At 39.8% G+C, this 24,125-nt stretch overlaps 3 protein-coding genes across 5 annotated transcripts; all 3 read left to right on the forward strand.

Annotated features, from left to right (window-relative positions):
* Window positions 1–330: 330 nt before the first annotated feature.
* LOC101468244 (V-type proton ATPase catalytic subunit A) lies at window positions 331–8,063 on the forward strand. 2 transcript variants are annotated; one of them, XM_004564000.5, is made up of 15 exons: window positions 331–488; window positions 1,026–1,134; window positions 1,526–1,654; window positions 1,817–2,031; window positions 2,119–2,256; window positions 2,335–2,486; window positions 2,904–3,066; window positions 3,194–3,302; window positions 3,539–3,661; window positions 4,888–5,002; window positions 5,218–5,281; window positions 5,385–5,588; window positions 6,822–6,916; window positions 7,082–7,253; window positions 7,367–8,063. In XM_004564000.5, the coding sequence occupies exons 2-15, from the start codon at window positions 1,053–1,055 to the stop codon at window positions 7,457–7,459; spliced, it is 1,854 nt and encodes a 617-aa protein (XP_004564057.1). In that variant the 5' UTR covers window positions 331–488; window positions 1,026–1,052; the 3' UTR covers window positions 7,460–8,063. The 2 variants fall into 2 exon arrangements, with proteins under 2 accessions (XP_004564057.1, XP_012778147.1); XM_012922693.5 differs by lacking the exon at window positions 331–488 and adding an exon at window positions 606–890.
* A 2,536-nt stretch (window positions 8,064–10,599) lies between these two features.
* Window positions 10,600–17,277, forward strand: LOC101468525 (palmitoyltransferase ZDHHC23-A). 2 transcript variants are annotated; one of them, XM_004564001.4, is made up of 5 exons: window positions 10,600–11,229; window positions 12,314–12,441; window positions 13,420–14,049; window positions 15,815–15,982; window positions 16,180–17,277. In XM_004564001.4, the coding sequence occupies exons 2-5, from the start codon at window positions 12,323–12,325 to the stop codon at window positions 16,451–16,453; spliced, it is 1,191 nt and encodes a 396-aa protein (XP_004564058.2). In that variant the 5' UTR covers window positions 10,600–11,229; window positions 12,314–12,322; the 3' UTR covers window positions 16,454–17,277. The 2 variants fall into 2 exon arrangements, with proteins under 2 accessions (XP_004564058.2, XP_024659838.2); XM_024804070.2 differs by having other exon boundaries at window positions 15,902–15,982.
* Window positions 17,278–19,592: 2,315 nt separating this feature from the next.
* LOC101469027 (lipocalin-like) lies at window positions 19,593–21,269 on the forward strand. Its single transcript, XM_004564003.3, has 6 exons — window positions 19,593–19,771; window positions 20,163–20,302; window positions 20,429–20,508; window positions 20,613–20,726; window positions 20,839–20,940; window positions 21,042–21,269. Exons 1-6 carry the CDS (start codon window positions 19,679–19,681, stop codon window positions 21,059–21,061), a joined length of 549 nt encoding a protein of 182 aa, XP_004564060.1. The 5' UTR covers window positions 19,593–19,678; the 3' UTR covers window positions 21,062–21,269.
* The last annotated feature ends 2,856 nt before the right edge of the window (window positions 21,270–24,125 follow it).

Here is a 24,125-nt window from a genome sequence, read left to right on the forward strand (position 1 = left end):
AATGAGGTGATTCAAAAGTTTGTGCTCTCAAAACTACAACCAAATCAACTTTACAGCCACTTAAGTTACAGAAACCAAAACCGTTTTTAATTCTGCAACCAATTTTCAGCTTTAATTTTATAGGCTATATCATAGTGTCAATAAAAATATAATATAATATTAAAAATGCTAAATTAATTATGGAATATAAGTATTTAATAAAATAAAGAAAACAATGAAACAACGAGGCCTGTAAATTCATTCACACCCAGCAGAGGTCACCCGATGCCAAAGTGTAGCTCAACGGAACTTGAGAAACTGTTAACTATTAGACGCCATGTTGGCTCTGTAATAACTGCCAGCGTTGCAAGACAGGAAGCGAGTTGAGCCGCAATGGAGATGTTTTCGTCCCGTGACAGTGTACTGGTTGGCAGGTGATTAGCACAGCGAAGCTCCTCCTCAGTCTTCTACAGTAGACACAAATCTGGACAGCTGACCATTGTAATAAGGTATAGTATTTATACAGGCTTTGTAGGGTTTTACATTCCCACCAGCTTGCCTTTCAGTTATGGGGCAAATTTCGAGTGTAAAATTCTTTGTTTAGCTTAAACTGTGAACGATGATGATGAAGATAGCTAGTGTGTGCTAACTAGTCACCTGACTTCTACGTGCACACGCTCAAATCAGCTTTACTCTCAGCCTTCCGTATGGAGGAACAAACAAGCTACCATCTGGCCAGGAATGGCAGCGCTGACTCATTTTACCTCATCTTTAGTATCTGATGGAAGGAAAATGAAGCTTTAGCAGAGTTAGCTCACGACCTAACACTGTTAGATGTGGTCATTCATTCATGAGAGAAACCACCAAGTCACGGTGCTCGCATAATTCCCCCTGTCACACTAGCATCTAAAGTAAGTCTGGAAAAATAATAGTAATACAATAACTCTACCCTGGCTAATGATTAAGTATTGCACGATGTCTTAACTTGTGTGTGAGTGTTATAAAATGACTTGAAAGCATATTTTGTCCTCTGTGTGCCCCTCAAGGAATTTAGTAAGATATAAACTATCAAGATGGATACCTCAAAACTTCCCAAGATCCAGGATGAGGACCGAGAAAGCCAGTTTGGATATGTACACGGTGTTTCTGGACCAGGTCTGGTCTTCTTGCCTTTTAAATGGCTAGAATCTATCAGGTTGAATGTAGTTAAAAGTAGTATGGTTGCAATGTTTAGCTAAGTAGCTGACAAATTAAGGAAGTTGATCACATGATGACAAAATCATGACATTTCCTGTTATTACCCGTCTAATCTCACTAAAGAATGCCTCTCTAGCATAGCTGTAGATTATATAGTTATCCTGAACTGCATGACTTCTGCTTAAGGATATCTTTGGTCTGTCACATATGTTCAAGCTATAACATTTGTCATTTTTGTCTTAATAATCTCTTTGAAATTGTCCCAGTTGAAAATATAAACAAGTAAAACTTTTCATTGTTTCTTAATCGTTTCAGTATCTGTAATTTTCTTTCTTGCTATTGCCATCAGTGGTGACAGCTACCGCCATGGCAGGAGCAGCCATGTATGAGCTGGTTCGAGTCGGTCACAGTGAGCTGGTGGGAGAAATCATCCGTTTAGAAGGGGACATGGCAACTATCCAGGTCTACGAGGAGACATGTATCCTTTCTGCTGCCGTGTTTCGTTCATCTTTTGTCAAACATCAAAAGTAAAAAAACAAAAAAACAAATCAGACTGAATTGCATTAAGAAAAGCTGCTTGGCAGATATCACGTTTCAGACATTTCGTGGTTTGTTTGGTGACCCTAACTTGATCATACAGCTGGCGTGTCTGTCGGGGACCCTGTCCTGCGAACTGGAAAGCCCCTGTCAGTAGAGCTGGGACCGGGTATCATGGGCTCCATCTTTGACGGTATCCAGCGCCCACTAAAAGACATCAATGACCTCACTAACAGTATTTACATCCCAAGAGGAGTAAACATTGGTGCTCTCAACAGAGACAACAAATGGGAATTTACGCCCGGGCAGAACCTTCGGGTAAGGAAGGCGCATTGTTGCAGTGATGAGTCCTTCAAAGTCTTTTCTTCTTAAGTGTGCTGACCAAAAATGTGATCCCCTCGCCAGGTCGGCAGTCACGTAACTGGTGGAGATATCTATGGTATGGTATTTGAAAACTCCTTAATCAAACACAAGCTAATGCTTCCACCTCGTAGCAGAGGCACCATAACCTACCTGGCTCCACCTGGAAACTACGACATTTCAGTGAGTGTTGCATTTGAAACAAAGTGCTTTTTATTTTGGATAAAAACAAAACTGATTTGGGGGGTTTCTTGCATTCAGGATGTGGTTCTGGAGCTTGAGTTTGAAGGCATTAAAGAGAAACTCAGCATGGTGCAAGTGTGGCCAGTACGACAAATCCGCCCCGTCACAGAAAAACTACCAGCTAATCATCCACTGCTGACCGGCCAGAGAGTTCTGGATGCACTTTTCCCGTGAGTATTCATTTGCTGTGCATTATGACATCTTTATTTAATATATGCCGCTTAACAGATTTATTAAACCGCCTGTCATAAAAACAAGAAAACACTAATATTTTTGAAATCTTTCAAAAACATGTTTAAAACAAACTTTTTTTTATAAATCAGTAAATTTGAAATTATTTTCAGCATTAAAAATATAATTTTGTTTAAAAATCGTGCACATACTGGTGGATTAACCATTACTTAACCATAAAAAAAGGATTATAGTGATTATCAATAGAGTTAATTTAGGGCAGCCCATAAGCGTTACAGTGGGTGGTGGTACTGCAAGTACTGCATATCACATATTATGAAAAGTGGGTTTTTCCACTGGTGGATTGTTTAGTTATTTATTACATAGTAAGACCGTGTGGCTGTTGTGCTTTACAGCTGTGTGCAGGGTGGCACTACTGCTATACCAGGAGCTTTTGGATGTGGAAAGACTGTGATCTCGCAGTCATTGTCCAAGTACTCCAACAGTGATGTCATCATCTATGTCGGCTGTGGAGAGCGTGGAAACGAAATGTCTGAAGTGCTGCGAGATTTCCCCGAGGTTTGAAGATTACGAAGCTTTCGATTTGTTATTTAAGTTCTTTTCTATCTACTGTAACAAACGCACTACAGCATCACTTTTGACTCGCTTAAGCTAAGGCTGTTGTTCACACTGCTCTTGCCACTAGCTCACTATGGAAGTTGACGGCAAAGTTGAGAGCATCATGAAGAGAACAGCGCTGGTTGCTAACACCTCCAACATGCCTGTGGCTGCTAGAGAGGCTTCCATTTACACAGGTATAAGCTGCCTACATTATAGAGAACTGAGTCATTGTTAACCTTAACTTTTACTACATACTTAAAAAAAAAAAGTAATTGAAAAGTAATTGAAAAACTTAAAACACTCTAAAATCCTATTCAGAACTTTATGAAAGTAGCTAGTAGTGAGCTAGTGTGTATTTTGTTGTTGTTTTTTCCTCTTCCTGCACAGTATTTTGAAAGTGTCATCAAATGTCAAACTTTTGCCTGTGCAGGGATCACACTGTCTGAATACTTCAGAGATATGGGCTACAATGTGAGCATGATGGCTGATTCAACGTCTCGATGGGCCGAAGCTCTGAGAGAAATCTCTGGAAGACTGGCTGAAATGCCTGCTGGTGAGTTCAGTGGTCACAATCAAAATCTCAAAACATGTTTGTTTTGTACCTGCTGATCTAGATTAGAGATCAGCAGGTACAAAAGTCACCTCATACTGTAGTTCAGTAACATTTATTTCAGGGCTTTTTTTTGTAATATATTTGGTTTATTTTACTAATTCCATTTGGATTCATGTTCTAAAGCACTTTCTTTTTCATTTAACTAGTGAGGATGTACTATTAATCAGGACTTCATTAGGTAACTTCAGGGGTAGCTCTGGGGTTTCTGTACTATGAAGGTGGTTTATTTCTTACCAGGGTATACTGCCAAGGTAACTTATGTTGTGAATTTAACCTGCTCTGGTTCTAGATTAGAGATCAGCAGGTACAAAAGTCACCTCCTACTGACCATTCAGTTCTCCAGAAAATAGTGTCACTATTCCTGAAGGATCATTTGGACATCTGTGTGGAGATAGGAGGGTTTAAAGTCTTTCAATAGTGTCTAATGTTTACCAGTTTACCTGATGAGCGTTGGTAATAAATATATATTCTTAGACAAAAAATTTTCCCCTTTTATGTAGGGCTGCAATTGTACAGTAATTTTATTGTTCTAGAAGTTTTAATATACAATCCTAAAACAGGACGCCTACACTGTACTTGAAGACCTTCTATCAAATTCGTGTGTAGTCTAAGCCCATGTTTGTTATTTAATCTTTACTCTCAGATGTTAAACAACACTGGAGCTGCAGCTGAAAGAAAGGCAAGCGTAAGAACATAATATCGCATAATATCGGGATGTCGAAATTAAAATGGTATATATGAAAATGAGAAGAATTGCAATGAATGAATCGTTTTAAAAACATAGATGTTAATAATCGCATTGTGTGTGGCAATGTTCGTGTTTCCTTCAGATTGGCCCACCTATTAAGAAAGAGATGGGGGTGCATATATACATACATACACTGCGATTGTTATAGTAAGAAGAAAATTGTGATTGGTTGCCGACACCACCCTTTTCCTGTGAACGTGCAGAGGAAACACTGGGTTAACTTAGCAAGATGATAATTAGCTTTGTTTGACTGCTTATCCTGAGTACCAGTGCTAGTGTAAGTGAGTCCAGATAACAGAAGGATACCCTGGGTATGTTGAACTCACTTCATAGTACAGTTCATTCAGATTTTGTTAAGACCCTCTCACACAGTAGGTAAACTCATGTGAAGCATTTACCTTTGTGTTGCTGGCTGCAGACAGCGGGTATCCGGCTTACCTGGGCGCCAGACTGGCTTCCTTCTATGAGCGTGCTGGACGTGTGAAGTGCCTGGGAAATCCAGAGAGAGAAGGCAGCGTCAGCATCGTAGGAGCGTGAGTTCACATTTATATAAGCAAGTTTGTGCTTTTTGTTTGTTTGTGCACGTTCTGTAGATGGTCATTGACTGCTGCACGTCGTTATATTGAGTTTGCTTCGGTGGGAAAATTAGTTAGAAAATGTAAAGTTTTTCATGTGAAACCTTTAAATAGAATCCAGCAGGTGATTATTTTATTAGTAAACTTTACCTTTAATACTGTGAACTCCTTAGTGTGTCACCTCCTGGTGGAGACTTCTCCGATCCTGTCACTTCAGCCACACTGGGAATCGTTCAGGTAAGTAAAATGTAGAAACTTAATGCAAACATTTGACCGAATTCACCTTAAAGTGAAAGTGTCTCTCTTTTACACTGTCCTGTGTTTTTGTTGTTGTTTGCAGGTGTTCTGGGGGCTGGACAAGAAGCTGGCTCAGAGAAAACACTTCCCGTCTGTAAACTGGCTCATCAGCTACAGCAAGTACACACGAGCTCTGGATGAATATTATGACAAACATTTCCCGGAGTTTGTTCCTCTTCGCACAAAAGCAAAAGAGATTCTACAGGAAGAAGAGGACCTGGCTGAGATTGTGCAGCTTGTTGGCAAAGTGAGTCAGTTTATATTAAATGGTCTAAAACTGTCCCCAGCAGCGCGATGGATCGAACCCAGAATTTCATTACCATGAAGCAACAGTGCTAACCACTGTGTCACTGTGCAGTCTGTGCTCCTTTATGTGTGGAGTTTGTATGCTCAGAGTCTCTCTGGACACACCATCTCTTTCCTACTGTCCAAACACAAGCATGTTAGGTTACAGTATTGAGCCCTACTCTAAAAGACATTGTCACAGATTGAACTCTGCCTCTGTGGCTGAATTTAAAAAATAAGTGTTTAAAGTTGAAGCTTTTAACGTAATAATAGCGTTTTCTTGTGAGATACAGAACATGACGTCACAAGGTTGATTATTTTGTGTTTGCTAACTAGTCACATACTGGATAAAACTCAGAGACTAAAACTAAAACAGTTTAAGGGCGTCACTTTTCTGTTGCCCCTGGCTGCTGCGATCACTTTTCTTTTTTTAAGCTACATGCACTCAAATGGGAGAATCCACCTTTTGGTAATGCACTGGTTTGTCCATTGTTGGGTTGTGTATACAGACTGAGTGACATAATCAGCTGGCAGAGCATGTCTCCTCTCTTGAATACTGCCAGGGCGGTGCAAAAGTGACCCTGCTTTTCATTTTAGTTTCCATGATTTCCACAAAAACTAATAGACTAATGTAAGTCTATTGGCAGCAACCAACAAATTGACTTAGTGAAGTAATATTCTGTACTGCCACATGATGGCGCCACAAATGCTCTACTGCAAACACTCATTTTTTAAAATCCAGCTTCACGGATAGTGTTTAATCTGTGACAGTTTTTTAAGTAGTGTTCAAAGGTGTAAATTAGCGTTAATGCATGTAGTGTTTTATGTCCATTTTGATGACCAATGAACAGTAAATGGTCTGAATTCATGTTAATCATTACAATTTTTATTCAGTTTGAATGCTTTGGAAGTTCTACGAGCTCTGTTACTATGGACTCTAAATGGGTTTAGATCTGTTGATCAGTTTTACCAGATGAAGGTGGGAGATTGAAGAGAGTGAAGTCTGTACATGAGACTGAAGGAACATGTGTTGGTACAAAAGGCCCAGTGTATCAAATGCAATCTAATGCTTAATCTCTTTTCTTGTATATTTTTTCTAAGCCAAGTTAGTGGATACATTATATGTAAAAAAATATATATATATGTGGCAATGACTAGAAAAATATAACAAGAACTCATCTGGTTTTGTTCCCAGGCTTCACTCGCTGAGACTGATAAAATTACTCTAGAAGTTGCTAAGCTCATTAAGGACGACTACCTGCAGCAGAATGGTTATACTCCCTATGACAGGTGAATACAAAGCACTTACATTTAGACAGATTACATTGAAAGTCTTAAAAGAACATGCTGACTCTTGTAATTGTGCATTTTGGATGTTGTATTTTATGATATTACTGTAATTCCCATGAAAACAGGAAAAAGTATTAAACAACATGTGTGTAAATATTCTTTTAGGTTTTGCCCCTTCTACAAAACTGTTGGCATCCTCTCAAACATGATAGCGTTTTATGACATGGCCCGACATGCGGTGGAGTCCACAGCTCAGAGTGACAACAAAATCACCTGGGCCATCATCAGGGAAAACATGGGGGAGATCCTGTACAAGATCAGCTCCATGAAGTTCAAGGTACACATTTGTTTCTCATGTGGCAGGAGATGTTTGGTTTTGTTTTGTTTTTTCTTTGCCATATTGATCATCAACCCCCTTAAAAGATTTTGTGCCTTTCATGTATCGTTCAGGATCCTGTCAAGGATGGTGAAGCAAAGATCAAAGGAGACTACGCCCAACTGTTGGAGGACATGCAGAATGCTTTCCGAACCTTGGAGGAGTGAGTTTCCTACCTCTCAGCTTGTCTCTCAGATATCCAGACCCCAGTGCAGTGCAACATAGTAAAGACTGATTGGCCCATGTTCTGAATGTCTGCCACAGTCACATAGTCTTTTTTTTTTTCTCCTTGATGTTTACGCCCAAACATTCCATGACCTACACAAATTGTATTTCATTTTGCTGATTTTCGACAAGTTTACTCATAAAAAAAAAACAGTACTGAAATCCCCTTAGGCTGTCTCAGAATATTACTTAAATAAATTCGCCCCAATCAAGTGCTGCACTCGCACTCCACTAGTAGCTGCGAAAAAAGAGTTGTCTCTTTCCCCCAGATGTAACAGTGATCAATGCAGATATTTAATCAAATGGGAACATGAATGTGGATAAAGGGACAGAGGCAGTGTATTCAGGGGATGTGAGGAGTTCTTCCACGTCTTACCTCTAAAGTGTGATTGTGATGCTGTGGAATATATACTTGATATTATGTGTAAAATGTGAATGAATGAGATTGTTGGTTTGTGTTGTAAAAGAAGTCTTGCTGTTTTGTCCATGGTACATTATTGTCTCCCTAAATAAATGGGAAATAAATAAAGTAGATGGTTTCAGTAAGATTTTATTTCTCATATTTCTTTCAAAACATAAACCAGCAGTTTGAAATCTTTCAAACTTTCATACACAAATTTTGATAATTGATGTAAGAATCGGTCATTGGTGCAACCTTATAAGCACACCTCAATTCAATAAAGGACTCGTTACTGTAGATGGCGCGCAGATAGATTTAGACATATGTACAGATGAGCGGTGAATTATTAGCCCTCGTATGAAATGTAAACTTTTGTCAACATTTTCTCCAGTGTTTTTCTTTTTCTTTTTTTTTAAATAAAGCAAATTAATTTTCAACATAGCATTTGCAAACATACTAGTTTTCTTTAAAAAGCATTAATTGGGGTCAGTATTATAGCTGAACATTTTGTCACCACAGCACAAACCAGTGTTGTGTAATGATGTGCTGAGTTTCAAACGGGTTGTCTTCCAGTTTACACAAAGTATTAAAAACTTCAGTGAGGGTTTGAGCTGTCACTGAAGAAAACGTAATCGTAACAGTAACCAAAGAAATCAGTTTAGACTTGAGAAAAAGAATTGTTGATGCTCACAAACTAGGAGTTGTATATGTAAAGTTATCAAGTGTCAAGAACTGGAATTAGAAGCATAATCAAGGAATTCAAAGAGAGCCACACAGTATTGAACAAGTGTGACTCTGGAAAGAAAACTAGTGAGAAACGTGTCTAAAGACCCCAGAACAACTTCAAAAACATGTGAATGACTTAGCCAAGTTGGAAATTGTAGTCTTAAAGAAGACAATCACCAGAGCTGTGTGCAGGAATGGATTTCAAGACTACAGACCAAGAAAAACTCAACTTTTGCACATGAGACACCTTCAAGCCAGACTGAAGTTTGCTAAGAACCTGGAGAACAACTATCTATACTGGAAGCAAGTTCTTTGGTCAGATGAGAAGAAACTAGAGCTCTTTGGCCACAGAGATGCTGCTTATATTTTTAGAAAGACGGGAGAAGCATACAACACAAAGAAGGCCACCCCCACAGTGAAAAGCAGTTGTGGGAGTATTATGCTGTGGGAATGCTTCAGTGCATCTGGAAATGGAGGATATGCCAGTTTCAGATGCCACAAATCTGAGTCACTTAGTCTTCCTATACAACAACAACCCAAAACATACGTCGCTCCTGGTGAGGAACTACCTTCGAAAGACCAAAATGAGCATTACTGACTGGCCTGCACAAAGCCCTGACTTGAATCCTGTTGAAAATCTGTGGGGTAAACTGAAGACCATGACAGAAGATCACCAAATCTAGAGGAACTTGAGAGATTTACCAAAGAAGAATTGGCCGGGATCGCTGTTATCCTCTAAAAAGGATCGAGAATTGACTATAAGCATCAGTGGTTTTCCATGATGTTTGCAGCAAACTACCTACAAAGTAAAACGAAAAACTGGTTCTTCTTTTCTCTTTGTCAGTTGACAAATAAAGAGAATTCATGTTATTCTCTTTGAAAGCATCTTAACTCGATATGTGATGCTTTAGTACATTAGAGCACAAATATACAAAATATACAACAAGGAGATGGACTGATTATTACATTTATTTGTCATACTGCATTATCAGCATCTTAGCAGTTTGCTGATGCACAATCTTCAGCATTCACTGTTGGTTCAGTGTATTTCTCTAGCATTAAACCCTCTAAAATAGATTAGAGTCGCTATCTCAGGTTCCGGGCTCCATTAGGACTAATGGAAGCGTAACCCGCTGGAGAAAGAGCAGCAGCTTTTCTCTGCATTGATTCTGTCCATCCAGTGCAGACACTACCAGCCTATAGCTCATAATGCACCTGCCCCTCTTTCTCTTATTCTTGAATTAGTAATGATTCATGGGGCAGTGTGTGTAAAGAGGACATTAACAAAACTGTAAATGGATTTGCTTATGTGCAAGCGAAAGTGGCATGGACTTCCAAGGCATGTCTAACCTTTTGTTTTGCCACGTTGAAAACAGGATAACCATTATTTCATTATTTAAACTGTTCTTAGTAAAGGTCATACTGGCTATTTTGTCTCTGATAAGATACCTTATGGGTCCTAACGTCTGTCTTTCAGGTTCCAGTGTTTCCCCTTTCACTGAGCTGCAACAGCATTTCATTTTAAAGTTGGTTTATGCTGCAGAGTGACCCAGATCAAGCTCAAGTTGGATAAACTGTCCGCTAAAGTGTTCATAAGCATGAAAATGTGTTGTAACAGATGTGAATAAGGACCTTGGCTCCAGGTGAGAAAAGAGAACTTCCCTGCATGGGTCACTGAGCACACCGTTAGTGTCGGTATCCAGTGTTGTCGCACGAAGAGTGCAATGTGTACAGCGCAGGGCTTAATGAGCGTAAACACAGAGGCCTCCCGTGCGCCTTTGATCCCGCACAAATGCACTCTTCGAGAGTTTTCGGTGGGTGAGCCTCAAGGTCAGGTTGCTTGTGGGAGGAAATATGATGCCAGAGGGTGGGGCTGCCCCGTGGATCATCGCTCAGTCTCTCATCTTTGAGTGCCTGTCATGTTTCTCATACGCACCCTCGTTCGGCTCAGCGTGGATTATCAGGGCTGCTGTTGCAGCTTTTGAATACCTCAACACAGCCTCTCAGCTGTGGGCAGAGGTATGAAAAACTCCTGGCTCTCTCTGGCTCCCTCAACCAAATGAGGGAGGGCCTATATTTGCCAAGCACGCCAGTATTAAAATCTAAAATGATAGCTGATGGAAGCTGTAAGGCAGAAGCAGGCTGAGTATCCCCGAGAACGACTTGTGAACTATTTAATGACATGTGAGAAAGATAGTCTTTGGAAATGTGATCTGGCAGATGCAACACAATATCAAGCTACTTGTCAGGACTTCAAGTTGCCTTCTGTTGGGACGCTTCCACCATGGGAATGCAAGAAATGAAAACCATCTCACTGCACTGATTCGGTGTCGCCACAGCACCATCGGGGCAGGGACATGCCAATTTCCTTTTTCATCACAAATGACTGATGAGAAACTAGGCTGCGCTTTTCATTTTTTCCCCTTCAGTCACTTGCAGAAGGAGCCTGGTGACAAGGGGTCATCTTCTTAAGCATTTCTCTCCTCATTGTTTGCTGAGGATGGCGTAGCTCTCGTGTAGAAACTGTGAATTTTTTTTGAGCCAACGTAGCTTGCTGTTTTTGTGTTTTTGCATTGGAGACAAAAGGTAAGTCAACACAATAAATCTTTTCTTTGTGAGTGTCCCTTATTAACAGTTAACACCTAGAAGTGTTAGATAGTGCTAATTAAGTAATTTCTGAATAATAATGATCTTTAGCAGACAAACTCAGATTGCAATAACTATTTTTGTCTTTAAAATTATTTTTTTCTGGAAATCCCTGTATAGCTATGTGTCAGATGCCACATAATAAGGTTATAACCACAGATACAAATCAGACTAATGTAATAACTCACACAGACAATAACTCAAAGACATCTCAGAGAGTTTAAGTCTTCGGTTTGCTGGCCCAGATAGTTTGTCCCTGCGGACACCGTGGCCTTGTTTCAACAAATTACATTAGAAGCTCTTGGGGACATAATAAGACTGAGAATACTCTGATTATGAAAATTATATATTTTTTTAAACAGGGATCTTTTAGAGTTACAAGTACAGGTCATGTACGCATTGCTATAATCCGTTTAATACTGTATTTGTTACTCTAATATATAATCTAAATATAAATGTGCTGTTACAGTATTAATAGCATCAACAAGTATGAACACAAATATGCTCTACGTGCTGTTCTACATTGCCAGGTGTCTTTTCTGGTATGTATATTGAGAGTAAAGAAATAGCCAGAGTACTTGGTCAATAAAGCTGATTCTGATTATATTTTTTGTTTTTACTTATCTTTTGCACTTGTTTATGCATATTTTTTGTAATAGGCGTTTAAAACTTTTTGTAATTTCTTGTATTAAAAATATAATCTTGAAAACGGATCCTAGATTTGTCAGCACTGTTGCTAATTCTCAAAAGCAACCTACTTAGAGCCCAGTAAGCTGGGGTGAGAGCTGTGTGTGTGTGAGCATGTTTGCTTTTCTCTGTGCACTGCAAGTTAATTGTGAGGTCTTTCAAGGCCACGTAAGGAAACAAGGAATCAATAAAGGGTCTTTGTTTGGATAGTTTTTATTGATCATGACACGATTACTTGCTTGTGTTTTTTAAGTCATGTATCATGCAAACGCAGCACGCTGTAACTGTGACATCTGTGGCATGCAATGACCTTTTTTTGTTAAATCTCCATCTTTAGCAGGCCATTATGCAATGGCAGAAGTTAAAGCCACCGGAGCCAGATGATCCTATTTGTTGCTGTGAATGCGATCTCTACCAGTACGGATGTTGCTGTGACTGCGAGGATCTGGATGAAGCCTTTAACAGGTATGAAGGTGTGAAGAAATGGGTGAATAAACTAATAATCAAGGAGTGTGTGCTGTATGTGTAGTACTGTTGTTAGAAAGCTACACAAGTAGCCGTTGTTTGTGGGCACTAAGAAAGGTTGGACACAAACCAGATACAAAGGAATCAGAAAATAGTGTGAGATTTTATGCTATTAGTTTATTGGCTTTCTAAAGAAAGCGAGAGGAGGTGATACCATTCTCATGTCTGTCAGTGAAACATGAAACGAATGCCAACAGCTGGATAACAAGCTTAGCTTTAAGACTGGAAATAGTCCACGCACCCACACTGGTTTACTGGCAATGTCTCGCGGCCGAGAAACAGATGAAGTTTCTTTCTTTCTTTTTCTTCTTCTTTGTTTTGCACAGATAAATAAGATCGAGATGAGCCTTAGCTGTGTTGGTAGGGAGTCTACTGACTTCTAATAAAATGAATCAAACTTTCAAAGAGAAAACCAAAGATGCAAATTTACCATATATTTATTGTGATACCTGAATTATTATATTATCATATTAAGTCTTGTAGCAGGATGCTGTTATTTTTTTATTTTGATTTTTGAATTATGTAAATTCTTAATAATTTGCCACAAACAATTAACTTTACTTCCTAAAATGTGCCAAAATTCACAATGAGAGAGAAAAGGAGGGCACATATAATTCTTTCTTTCTTTTTTTATTCCTTTTTTATTTGGCAGGCCCCTCTTATCGGTTAGAGCGGCTCTAAAAGTTTTCTCTGAGATTACCTGAGAATGCAAAAGTCATATCTTATCTTTCCTATTATTCTAGAGTCAAAGCAAACTATCGTGTATGTCTCAAACCTGAAAAAGCCAACTATGAAATCATTTTACCTTGCATGCAGCTCAAGAACTTGAAAATAAATTCCATCAGTGAAAAGGGAAATGATTAGACACATGAATAAACATTTGTCTAATTATAACTCTATGACCACTGTTCTCTGTAGGTGGCTGAAAATACCATCTAAAAGTACATTTCAGTCTCCTGTATTTGGTGCCATGGCTGAAAATCTGGAAATTTCCCTGATCCCAGCCCTGCTGATGCTGCCTCTCCTGCTGAAGGTTGCAGCGTTGCACTACCTGCTGGGTATAACCGTCCTGACAGCTCTGCCTGGCCTGGTGCTGTGGTACTACTATGCAACGCACCGAAAGAAGAGACGCACCCTCTTCTTCCTCACCCTCGCATTGTACTCTCTGGCCTACATGTATTACCTCTTCATCACAGAGATTTTACCGCGTGGGGACGTCAGCCAGCTGCAGATGTGCACCGTGACCTCTGGGATGATCTTCACTATAGTCTCTCTTATTCACACCAAGAAAGGCCCAGGATTTGTGACTGCTGCCCTTCACAACTCTCACAGTCAGGAGGATAAAAAGGAGTCCACACAAGTAAATAATGGATCTCTCCAATCAGCAGCCTCTCCCTCAGGGACACCAGCAGAGCTGCAAACCCCAAAGGAGGGCCTCGGAGCAAAGTGGAGCAGGTGTCCTTTGTGCAAAATAATGCGACCACCGCGGGCTGGTCATTGTCGAACCTGTGGCTCATGTGTCCAGCGTTTGGACCACCATTGTATCTGGTGGGTCTGACTTCACGTCATGTTTATATATTTCCTTTGTAAGCAAAGCATTGTGTGTTTAATATTCAGTTCAGTTTGGGTTTATTCAGTTGCCTCAAGGTGTTTTATACTGTAAGGTAGAGATTCTCTCGAAAAACCCTCATAATCAAATGGTCCCTGCTGAGTAAGCACTATGCAATGGTGGGAAAGAAAAACTCCCATCTAAGAGAAGGAAACCCCTGGCAAATCGGGCCCGGGGGCACAGACATCTGTCATGACTGGCTGTGGGGGTATTGGAAAACAAGAGAAAAGGGAAAAAAGAGGGTACATGGAGCCCAGAAAAGCCACAGACTAAGGGAAAGATAAAGCAAAAATGACTTTTTCATCCCTGTCGGTACTGTCACTGCACTGTTTTTTGGAATAATGGAGGCAGGTAAGGAATTTATAGAATAACATGATAATAATTAATTACAATAGCCCAGCCAAGAAGTAATGAATGTATGAACTAGTTTTGTGGCATCATTCTGAGACTGTATGGTTCTAATTGTATATATTAATGTGCACATGAAAAAAAGTGTTACTATACATTTGTTTCATATGCGCATTGAAGGACACATCCTGGTCAAAAACAACTTCCAGGCTTCTCATAGTGTTGCTGAAGGCCCTGATAATGCCATCCAGAGTAAGTGTCTGGTTAACATCATGTTTCTAAGATTTATTAGGGCCGAGTGCATAACCTCAGTTTTATCTGAATTTAGTTTTAGAAAATTACAGGACATCCACGTCTTTATGTCTTAAACTATTAGTTTCATTTTTAGGCTGTCTGGCAGCATAATTGGTGGTCATGGTGGCCATTCTGCTGAAATAAACAACGAAATTAAAATGAGCTGTTGAATTTGTGGGTCCACACCTCTTGTGTTGTAATTAGATTAGGGGAACAAACCTGAGCAGAAGCTTGGACCAGGGGGACGTCACATTCACAGCTGATCAGCAGATGAGAACTGAACTCTCTTTTACATTTCCCCACACTAGAAAAAAATAGTTTAATTTTACTGTTAGATCATAATTTAGTAAGCACATGATGGGCCTCATCAGGCCATAAACACATCACATGTCATCAAGTTTTCCATAATCAGTTCCTTTTGACAGATTTTGATAAACGTACTCCAAAACTCATGCAGATGGATTTAGATTTTCCTATTAATATTATTATTTTGGGGACATCTACAAATTAGATTTTTTTTTCTGCCACACTGAAAGTCCTCTTGCAGAGTGCTCTGCCAAGAGGAAAAACGAATGGGCACTCCAAAATGCTCACGCTCACTCACACACATTTACAGAAATCCAGACGGCAGGGAAGACCGGCAGGGAATCTAGAAGGCCTGTACACAGAGAAAAATAACGTTAGGAGGAAACTCTAGGTGATCACAAGGAATACTTTCAAAGGCTAGGCTACACTGACGCTAGGTAATGTGACGATCCAGCGAGGAAGCAGCCTCTCTTGCCATCTTAAGTAGTCTGCCAGGATCAGTGTGAATGAGCCACAGGTGTGTGTTCAGGGCGGGTTCAGAGGCGGGGAATCAAGGTCCAGTTCCGCCCTGGTGGGAGAGGCGAAGACAAAAAACACACACACCACGACCTCTGCAGATCTTGAGAACCATGACACTTCTAAACTAAATAAAATCTGTAAATGTAGCAGTTCTGTCATTTTATATACAGCATGATAGTGAGATACACATGTAACCTGGTCTCTCTGGTGTTGTGTGTCCCTGTTGAGATGTTGTAGGATAAACAGCTGTGTAGGACAGGCAAACCATCGCAGTTTCCTGCTGACCCTCTCTGTGTTTGTGTTGACCTCTCTGTACGGGATCAGTTTGGTGCTTTGCAGCCTCTGTCCTCATCAGTATCTAATGACAGCGCTCTTCTACTGCCCAGGCGTCTACACTCAGTCTAGGTACAGCACTCTATATGTTTTTTTTTTCTGCTGCAGCCTTGAAATTGAATCACTTTAATCATTAAATAATTATTTCAATTCATCAATGACAATTTTAATTACTGTTTTTGGTGTGTTTTTCTTGAATTTGTCCTGCCAGTATGAGAAGAAAAGGTGGGTTATGTTGCAGTAATGATTTGTTCTCTTTACTTTTACAGCACAGCACTTTGCTTTACCTGTGCGTGGTACAGCAGCATTGTCGCAGGTGGACTGCTTTACCTCTTGGTGGCACAAGTTCTCAATATCAGCTTTAACGTGACAGAGCGAGAGGCTCAGCTGGCTCTGAGGAACAAAACGGGCCAGAGCCGCCTGTGGGGACTCGTTGTTGACACAGGAGAGTATTCTCGTGGCTTCTATCAGAACTGGGTTGAGTTCCTCACCATGACAGATGCTTCAGCTTCTCCTCGGTCCAGCCTTACTGACTTGGTCTAGTTGTACTTAATGCACTCGGTGACATCGTGGTAATACACTGTTCGTGCTGCATGCATGAAGAATTCGATTTCTTTTTTTTTTCAATACATTCCAGGACTGCGGTACTAATAGAAACATGTTTTTAATGACTGTTTAAAGATGCATAGATGTGTTTGGGGTTTGGATTTTTAGCATCATTTTCTGTTGAAGCTTTTGACCTGGACACATGCAAGACAGTCTGTGGATTTTGTGCCTTTTATAAAATTTAATCGAAGACTGCAGACATTATAGCCTGCCTTTTTATACACGTGCAGAAAGTAAGAAGGAAATATGTTGTCTTTATAAAAAAAAATAATCTCACTGCATGCAAGTCAAAAAAATCTAATAAACTTCAAAATGATACAAAAAAAAACATTAAATGATTCTGGAGTTCAAATCAAAGAAGATAAACCAGAAACAAAACTGCCGGATTCAAGACTAGATAGCTGTCCTTTACTAATTTAATATCCAGTAGCAACGTGGTTTGGCCCTAAGATGGCATCAGAGGGAAAGCCAAAGAAAAGCAAATGGTCACTTTTGACCCGTTCTGCAGACATGCACTCAGTAAATACTGACACCACTGTACTGGTCAAGTTGGAAATTTAAAAAGAAACAAAGATATATTAAAACAATTAATAAGAAGGCAAGAAAAACGAGTTATAGAAGGATCTGCATCTGTGAGAAGAGGCCTAACTAATATAGAACAAAGAGGCTAGCTTAGCTCAGTGTAAGATGTTAAAATAATGTCTAAAATATGTTGCATGTGATGGTTAGAGCAAGAACAAAGTTCATCACCTTGGACACAATAAAATGTGCGTTTTGTGCCTTTCTTCTCTGCAGTGTGCTGCATTATTGTGTGTGTTTTTTAACGAATGTTTTTTGGTCATAACTGTCTCACGGTGCCTTCAACACTGATCTACAAATCTAAACACACATGCCAATCCTTTCTCTAATTATTCTGTTATAGATAATAATTTATGTAAACAGTTAAATCACTGTTCTCAGTCATATAGTGTGAATTGAAAATGAAACCCCATCTATTCTACTGTAATTTCTAGTCTCAATTTTCATTTCACACTGTTCACTAATTAGCATTATTTCTCATAATCCACATTTTGGGTGGAGCACATCAATAAATATTCTTATACCGATACATTTCTTCCATTTGAAGGCATATTTCATCCCTGTAACTTCAGTGCCAGCACTTTTAGCTTTTCCTCTGCTGCCACCCTCAGGCCACTCTGTGCTTAACATTAACAAAAACACCCAATAACATTAATATTAAGTCTGTTGCTCAGTCAGTTTGTGATGTGTATCGATGTCTTGATTCTAGGTTTAAGCAACCAGTCTTAGCAAGGGGTTAAAGTAAGTTTAAAAATACAGTTTCCTTAAAACAAATAGAAATCAAAGAGGGGGGGGGGGGGGGGGGGGGGGGGAATCTAATCACAAAGAAAAATATCTGTGTCCCTTCACAAAAGAGATGAGTTGGTGGGCTGGGGACAGTTGTGGTTGCTTCCTTAATGGCAGTCCTCCCACAGCTACCACTATGGGTTGAGTTGGTATCACACTTCATCCTCAGTCAGCACTGCCTTGAGATTTGGGCCACAGGAAACATGTCTGCACCCAGAAACACAGAGGAATGAAATGTGTTTGCTCCTTTCAGTCGGTTCACAGCATGTTTAAGACATTTGAGGGAAGTCATTATATCACTGGAAGACTTACCAATATTAAACTTATTCAGCCTTAAATGAGGGAACAAAAACACATAAAAGAAGATTGTGTTGGTGTGTCCATCACTAGTGCCAAGTGCACATAAAGAGATGAAAAAGGGGGATAAACAACATAATTTATGCATCATTTATAGCACTGTACAAAGTGTTAAAGTGAGGCGGAGCAGATGTCGATCAGTTGTCCATCAAAGTCTGGCATTTTAAAAATAGGATAATTTAAAATACAATTTTAAAAAATGTCAGCAAACAAACACAAACTAATGCTTACTCAAGACGACTAAATTAGGACAACTTCTTCATTGTGAGCATTTCCCAGGGAGAGAAAACAATGTGAGACACCTTCACTCAAAGTAGGCAACATCACCCACTGCCTACAATGCAGGCAACAGCAAATGGAGCTTTTGTATAGCACAGGAGTTACATTAACACCTCCTGCATCTTCCATGTGAAGTATGGGAAACTGCTGCAGCCTTCTCACAACCAAAGCATTCACAAAGTGATTTGTAATCCTTTGGAATGATTTCATCCGGCAGCCAGCACGCTAACTTGCTGGGCTAGTGTTTCCCTAGCAGTCAGAGGTTACCAGGGGGTCACTGACTGGCATCTGGCCTAAATGCAACAGTAATTAGGTCACAAGAAGGTAACCCTTATGTTTTAACCAAATTACCAGAAGGCCACAATCTGTGGGTAGTGATCAAACAAGCAAGTTCACTCTGGACCCAGATAGATGGTGGATGGATGGTGTGACACTTTCATTCTTGTCACATAAAAGGTTGTTAGAAGAACCATTGATTACCTTTTGTAGTGAACAAGAACAGATCAAACTTTGAGATTCTTCATCACTCAACAGCAGTGGAAAAAAGATTCCACAAATGTATTTACTTATTATTGTTAGCTTATCCAGGGAATCATTTCAGGTTACTACACAGGGAAGCGTGATTAGGAATCCAGTTTGCGAGCCATGTGTTTTGTCTGTGCGCGTTACTGTCACATCTGCTGACAGCTACATTTGATTCTGTGGTCTCAGTCGCAGAAAGCGCTGGAGTTTAGCCTTGTTTACCACTGTGGATTCAGTGTACTTTGTTTCAAAACAGATTTTTTTTTGTCTCCACTCAAGCTGAAATTTAATTACTACTTTATTTGCTTTCCAATTCTCTGACATCCCAGCTGATTTGTTATTCAAATTTTTGATTTGTTTTTGTGTGTTTCTCCTGCCAGCTGTTTGCTATATACCTCTCATATGGTTCACTGAATTCTGCCTTTGCATGGTTGTGAAACCATGCATGCAGGTTCATGTGGTGAACCCATCCCCGAACCCGGGTTTTGTCTAGGTGTGTGTGTGTGTGCGCTGGCCTCGAGGGAAGAGGTAATCTCCCTCGGCTATATAAAGGAAGTCAGGCAGAACCTCAACAGCACACTTCCAGATCTTCATCCACACTCTCCCACATCATCATTTCTTCACTCATCATCAGCAGCCATGCATTTACTTCTCACTCTGCTGGGAGCTGTGCTCTCCTCTCTGATGGTTTCTTCTGAAGTCCAACCTCAGGCAGACTTCAATGTACAGGCGGTAAGACAAATGGCTACATTAGTATGTTTTATTTTACAATATTTATTTCTATGATCATTGTATTTATTTAATTCCCTATATCGTTTGTAAGTCCAGCAGCAATGCATGTTCAACTTGCTTATATGGTTTTGGCTTTTCACTTTTTGACTTTTGTGTTTCATGCTGTGATAAATCTTTTGTTCACTGCCTTCATAAACAAAAGCAATGTAGCTGTCTTCAAAAACAAAGAAAAAGAAGAAGGCGCACATGAAGTGTTTTTTTCCCCTCTGTCTTCCAAAGCTTACGCGAGTTATTAAAACACACTTTTTTGTAAAGGTGATCACAGAAAGTGTTTCAAAAATGCTTCAGTAAAGTTTTCAACTCCCGATGCTTTCCTCTTGTGTGCCCACAGATGGCAGGTAAGTGGTACCTGATTGGAATTGCCACTGATGCCCAGTGGTTTGTCAGTCACAGAGCCAGCATGAAGATGGGCACGGCCATGATTACCCCAACTGCTGACGGGGATCTGGAGATGTCATATTCCAGTCTTAGGTAAGTGTGAGGGCATGAGGACAATGGACATTTAAATAAATAGGAATATATATCTATATATCTGTATATAAATATATATGAAAGACAACATGTGAAAGAATTAATGTTTTAGTGATCTCTTTGCAGCCCTAATGGCTCGTGTTGGAGAATGAACAATCTGGCCAAAAAAACTGAGATACCGGGAAAGTTCACATACACAAGTCGGCGTGAGTACACCCACACACAGAAGCACGATTTAACGATCTAGTACATTTGCCTTTTCTGCTTTCATAATTTCATGACCCCTTTTCTGCTGCATTCCCTTTGTCAGGCTGGGGGTATCTCAGTGACTTGCGCATGGTCGACGTGAAGTATGACGAGTATGCCCTGATTCATTCCATCAAAACAAAGGGGAAAGAAAGCTATGTTGTTAACAAACTATATGGTAATATGGCATTTATCTCTGATTCTACACTCTGCTCAATCCATTTTAACCTGTTCTGCTGGTCGGTAAAGCTATACCTGCTGCAGCAGATTTACATCATCTGTTTTCACAGGGCGTGGTGTGGACCTCAGCGCTGAGGTGCAAGAGAAGTTCATTCAGTTCTCCCTGCAAAGCAGCATCCAGCCTGAAAATATTGTCATCCTTCCCAAAAACGGTACTTTTACCTCTGAGATGTTTTATTTAAAATAACTGCAATCAAGAGTGATGTTATGCACTGATCACTTTTCCATTTTCTTTCCCTTTTCCTCTCTATAGAGCAGTGCCCAGCTGCCTAACCTTGTGTCCAGGTGATCATCTCACCGAGGAGCTTTCACTGTTCTGAAAATCTCACGTCGATGACCTGAGACAGTTTGCTTTTTACTTTACTATCTCTGCTCTTTCGTTATTAAGAGAGCTCATAATATCACAAAATTATATTCATCACTTTGCATTTATCCACCTGCTGTTATAACCACAGAATTAAAAAGTATGAAATGGCTAAAATCTTTTGATTTACTCAATTTTTAAACTAATACTTTGAATTACATCCATAACAGCACAGCTAAAACCTTCTTTTTATCAAGTCTTTGTATCTACACACTTTGCAAAGATTTAGATACAAAAAATAATAGAAGAACCTGTGAATTAAAAAAATATAAAATATACATAATCACAGAAGATGACCAAAACAATGCACCAGTGTTCTGAATTTGTATCTACAAACATGCAAGTTTCCCTTTCTACAGGCAAAAGTACGTAAGTAAGTCGAGAAAACAAGGAGTTCAGCCCTTAATTTTAAAACAGCAGCAGCAGATATACTGTTCATCTTTCATTTAGACGAGACAAAGCAACAGGGGTGACAGACTTTGACCATTTTGTCACAGCACACAGAGTTTATTTGAATCCAAACAAAACACCCACCAAGTCCGAAGTAGATCAGATGAACTGTCGACCAGACAGACTGACAGACAAACATACAGATTGCTTGAGCCATTAGTGCGACAAAACTTCATATATTTGTTTTCCAGGATTAAAGATCTATTATAACTGGCACGGAATGCAGGCAGGAGAAATCATTAACAGCAAAACACGTTACTAGTACATCTCCTCAGCCTAGTGGTGTCATGGTCTCAAAGCTGTGCAGTAGATAAAAGAATCTGAGGGATGATACAAAGGTGACCAAAGTTACTGTAACAGTTGGTGAAATGTTAGTATTTGACCACTAGGCGGAGCTCTTGTAATGATAATGTAACTAACTCATTTTATTTTGTATGTTTTATTTTTGTGTTGAGCATGTTAACATTTTCCTTTTTTGCCTACCGGATTGGTGTACAGTTAATTTGATACATGGAAAATAGCCGGTTAATTTTGTAAATATAAGGTAAGGGCAGAGGTCACTTCCTGTTTTGGAAAAAAGTTAAATGACTTGACAAACAATTTTGAGCGAGTTTACAAGAAGTGGAAATACCACATAAACTTATTTAAAAGAATGGTGAAGAGTAAAGACATTGAGTTAATACCTGAAGCTGTAAGTGTTATAGACACTAGTATGACTGACATCTGTAACATTCATGATGAGATCAGAAAAATACAAAGTCCTGATATTGAAATGCGCAGAAGATGTGATGTGTGCATGGCTATCAGTGAAACTGCCAGAGCAAAGGCTCGGTGCCTTTTAGAAGAAGATGGTGATCCAAATAGTATACCCTGGCCTGATTCAGAGTCCGTGTATGACAGCAGTTCATCCAGTGCTTCTTCAAGGATCACATATAAGTCAAGGTCTATCTCTGGGATGTCAAAGCAATCATATCTGGTCACACTACAACAAAGACAAGAAGCTGCAGCTGATGTAGCAGCTACAGAAGAAGTCATTAAAATAATGAAAACACAGCATCAGTGTGAGGAAGAAATCAGAGAACTTGAAGTTGAGGATGCAAGGAAAAGAGCTCAATTTCTAACTGAGAGCACCTCAATAAAGACAAGGTTAGATGAAAAGAGAAAGGAAGTGGAACTTTTGAGAGAATTGCAAAAGCGTAATGCAGCACAAGCAAGATTGAAAGTGTATGCTGAAAGTGTGAATAGTGAGGATGAAGACAAATCTCCTGTTCATTCCCAAGTAAGACAAGATAGTTCCGTCCCGCAACCAAGCTTTCCAAATGTGAACTCGAAACCATTCATCCCATCTCAAGTTAGAGCTCCGCAACAAATTGCACCTCTCCGAGCCTCTGTCCCTCAAACAGCAATTCGTAGTGCAAATGAAACGCCCTCCACTGATCTTGTAAGGATGCTCGCTGAAGCTATCACTGCAAACAGAATCCCAATCCCAGAGCCTCCAGTCTTCACAGGTGATCCACTGCAGTATAATGACTGGAAGTTGTCTTTTCAAACATTAGTTGACCGCAAGAATCTGCCAATTCAAGAAAAGCTATTCTTCCTGAGAAAGTATGTTGGAGGTTCAGCGAAGAAGGCTATTGAAGGACATTTTCTGGTTGGAACAGACACCGCTTATCATGCTGCCTGGGAGATACTCAACGACAGGTTTGGAGATCCCTTTGTGATAGGCAAATCATATCGTGACAAGATTCAGTCATGGCCAAAAATTAACAACAAAGACACTAAAGATCTACGTGAGTTTGCAGATTTTCTAAGCAGTGTTGAGTCAGCCATACCTTATGTTCAAGGTTTACAAGTTTTGCATGACTGCGTGGAAAATCAGAGGATAGCTGCAAAGCTGCCTGACTGGCTAAGTGCACGGTGGAACAGAACGGTGACAGAGTTTCAAGATGAACACAGAATGTTCCCAGATTTTAGTCATTTTGTCAAATTCCTGAATAAAGAAGCAAGAATTGCATGTAATCCTATCACTTCTCTGCCTGCAATAAAGCCGACTGAACAAGACAAGCATGCATTCAAAGACAAGCCCAAAAGAAACTACATGCTGAATGCTAAGTCACTTAGTACAAGCTCTAGTGAAAGGACAAATGTCACATGTCTCTTTTGTAAGAAACCTGGTCACACGCTTCAGAAATGTCGCAAGATAATGGACAAGTCAGTTGAAGAGAGAGTAAAGTTTGTGCAGTCTGAAAAACTGTGCTTTGGTTGCCTCAAGACTGGTCATAACTCTAAGAACTGCACTTCCAGAAGTGTGTGTGACAAATGCCAAAAGCCTCACCCAACTTGTCTACATCAAGACAGAGAGAAAAGAGACAAGGAACAAAGAAAGAATAGCCAACAACAATTTAAGGCTAACCAGGAAACAGAGGTTTCTGAAGTACAAGAGCAAGTATCTAACCAAGTTACATCCAACAGAGTTGTGCAACAAAAGTCAAAAGGTTGTACTTCCTCAGTTGTCCCAGTTTA

The sequence above is a fragment of the Maylandia zebra genome, linkage group LG10, assembly GCF_041146795.1.
Source record: "Maylandia zebra isolate NMK-2024a linkage group LG10, Mzebra_GT3a, whole genome shotgun sequence".
NCBI classification, from domain to species: domain Eukaryota; kingdom Metazoa; phylum Chordata; class Actinopteri; order Cichliformes; family Cichlidae; genus Maylandia; species Maylandia zebra.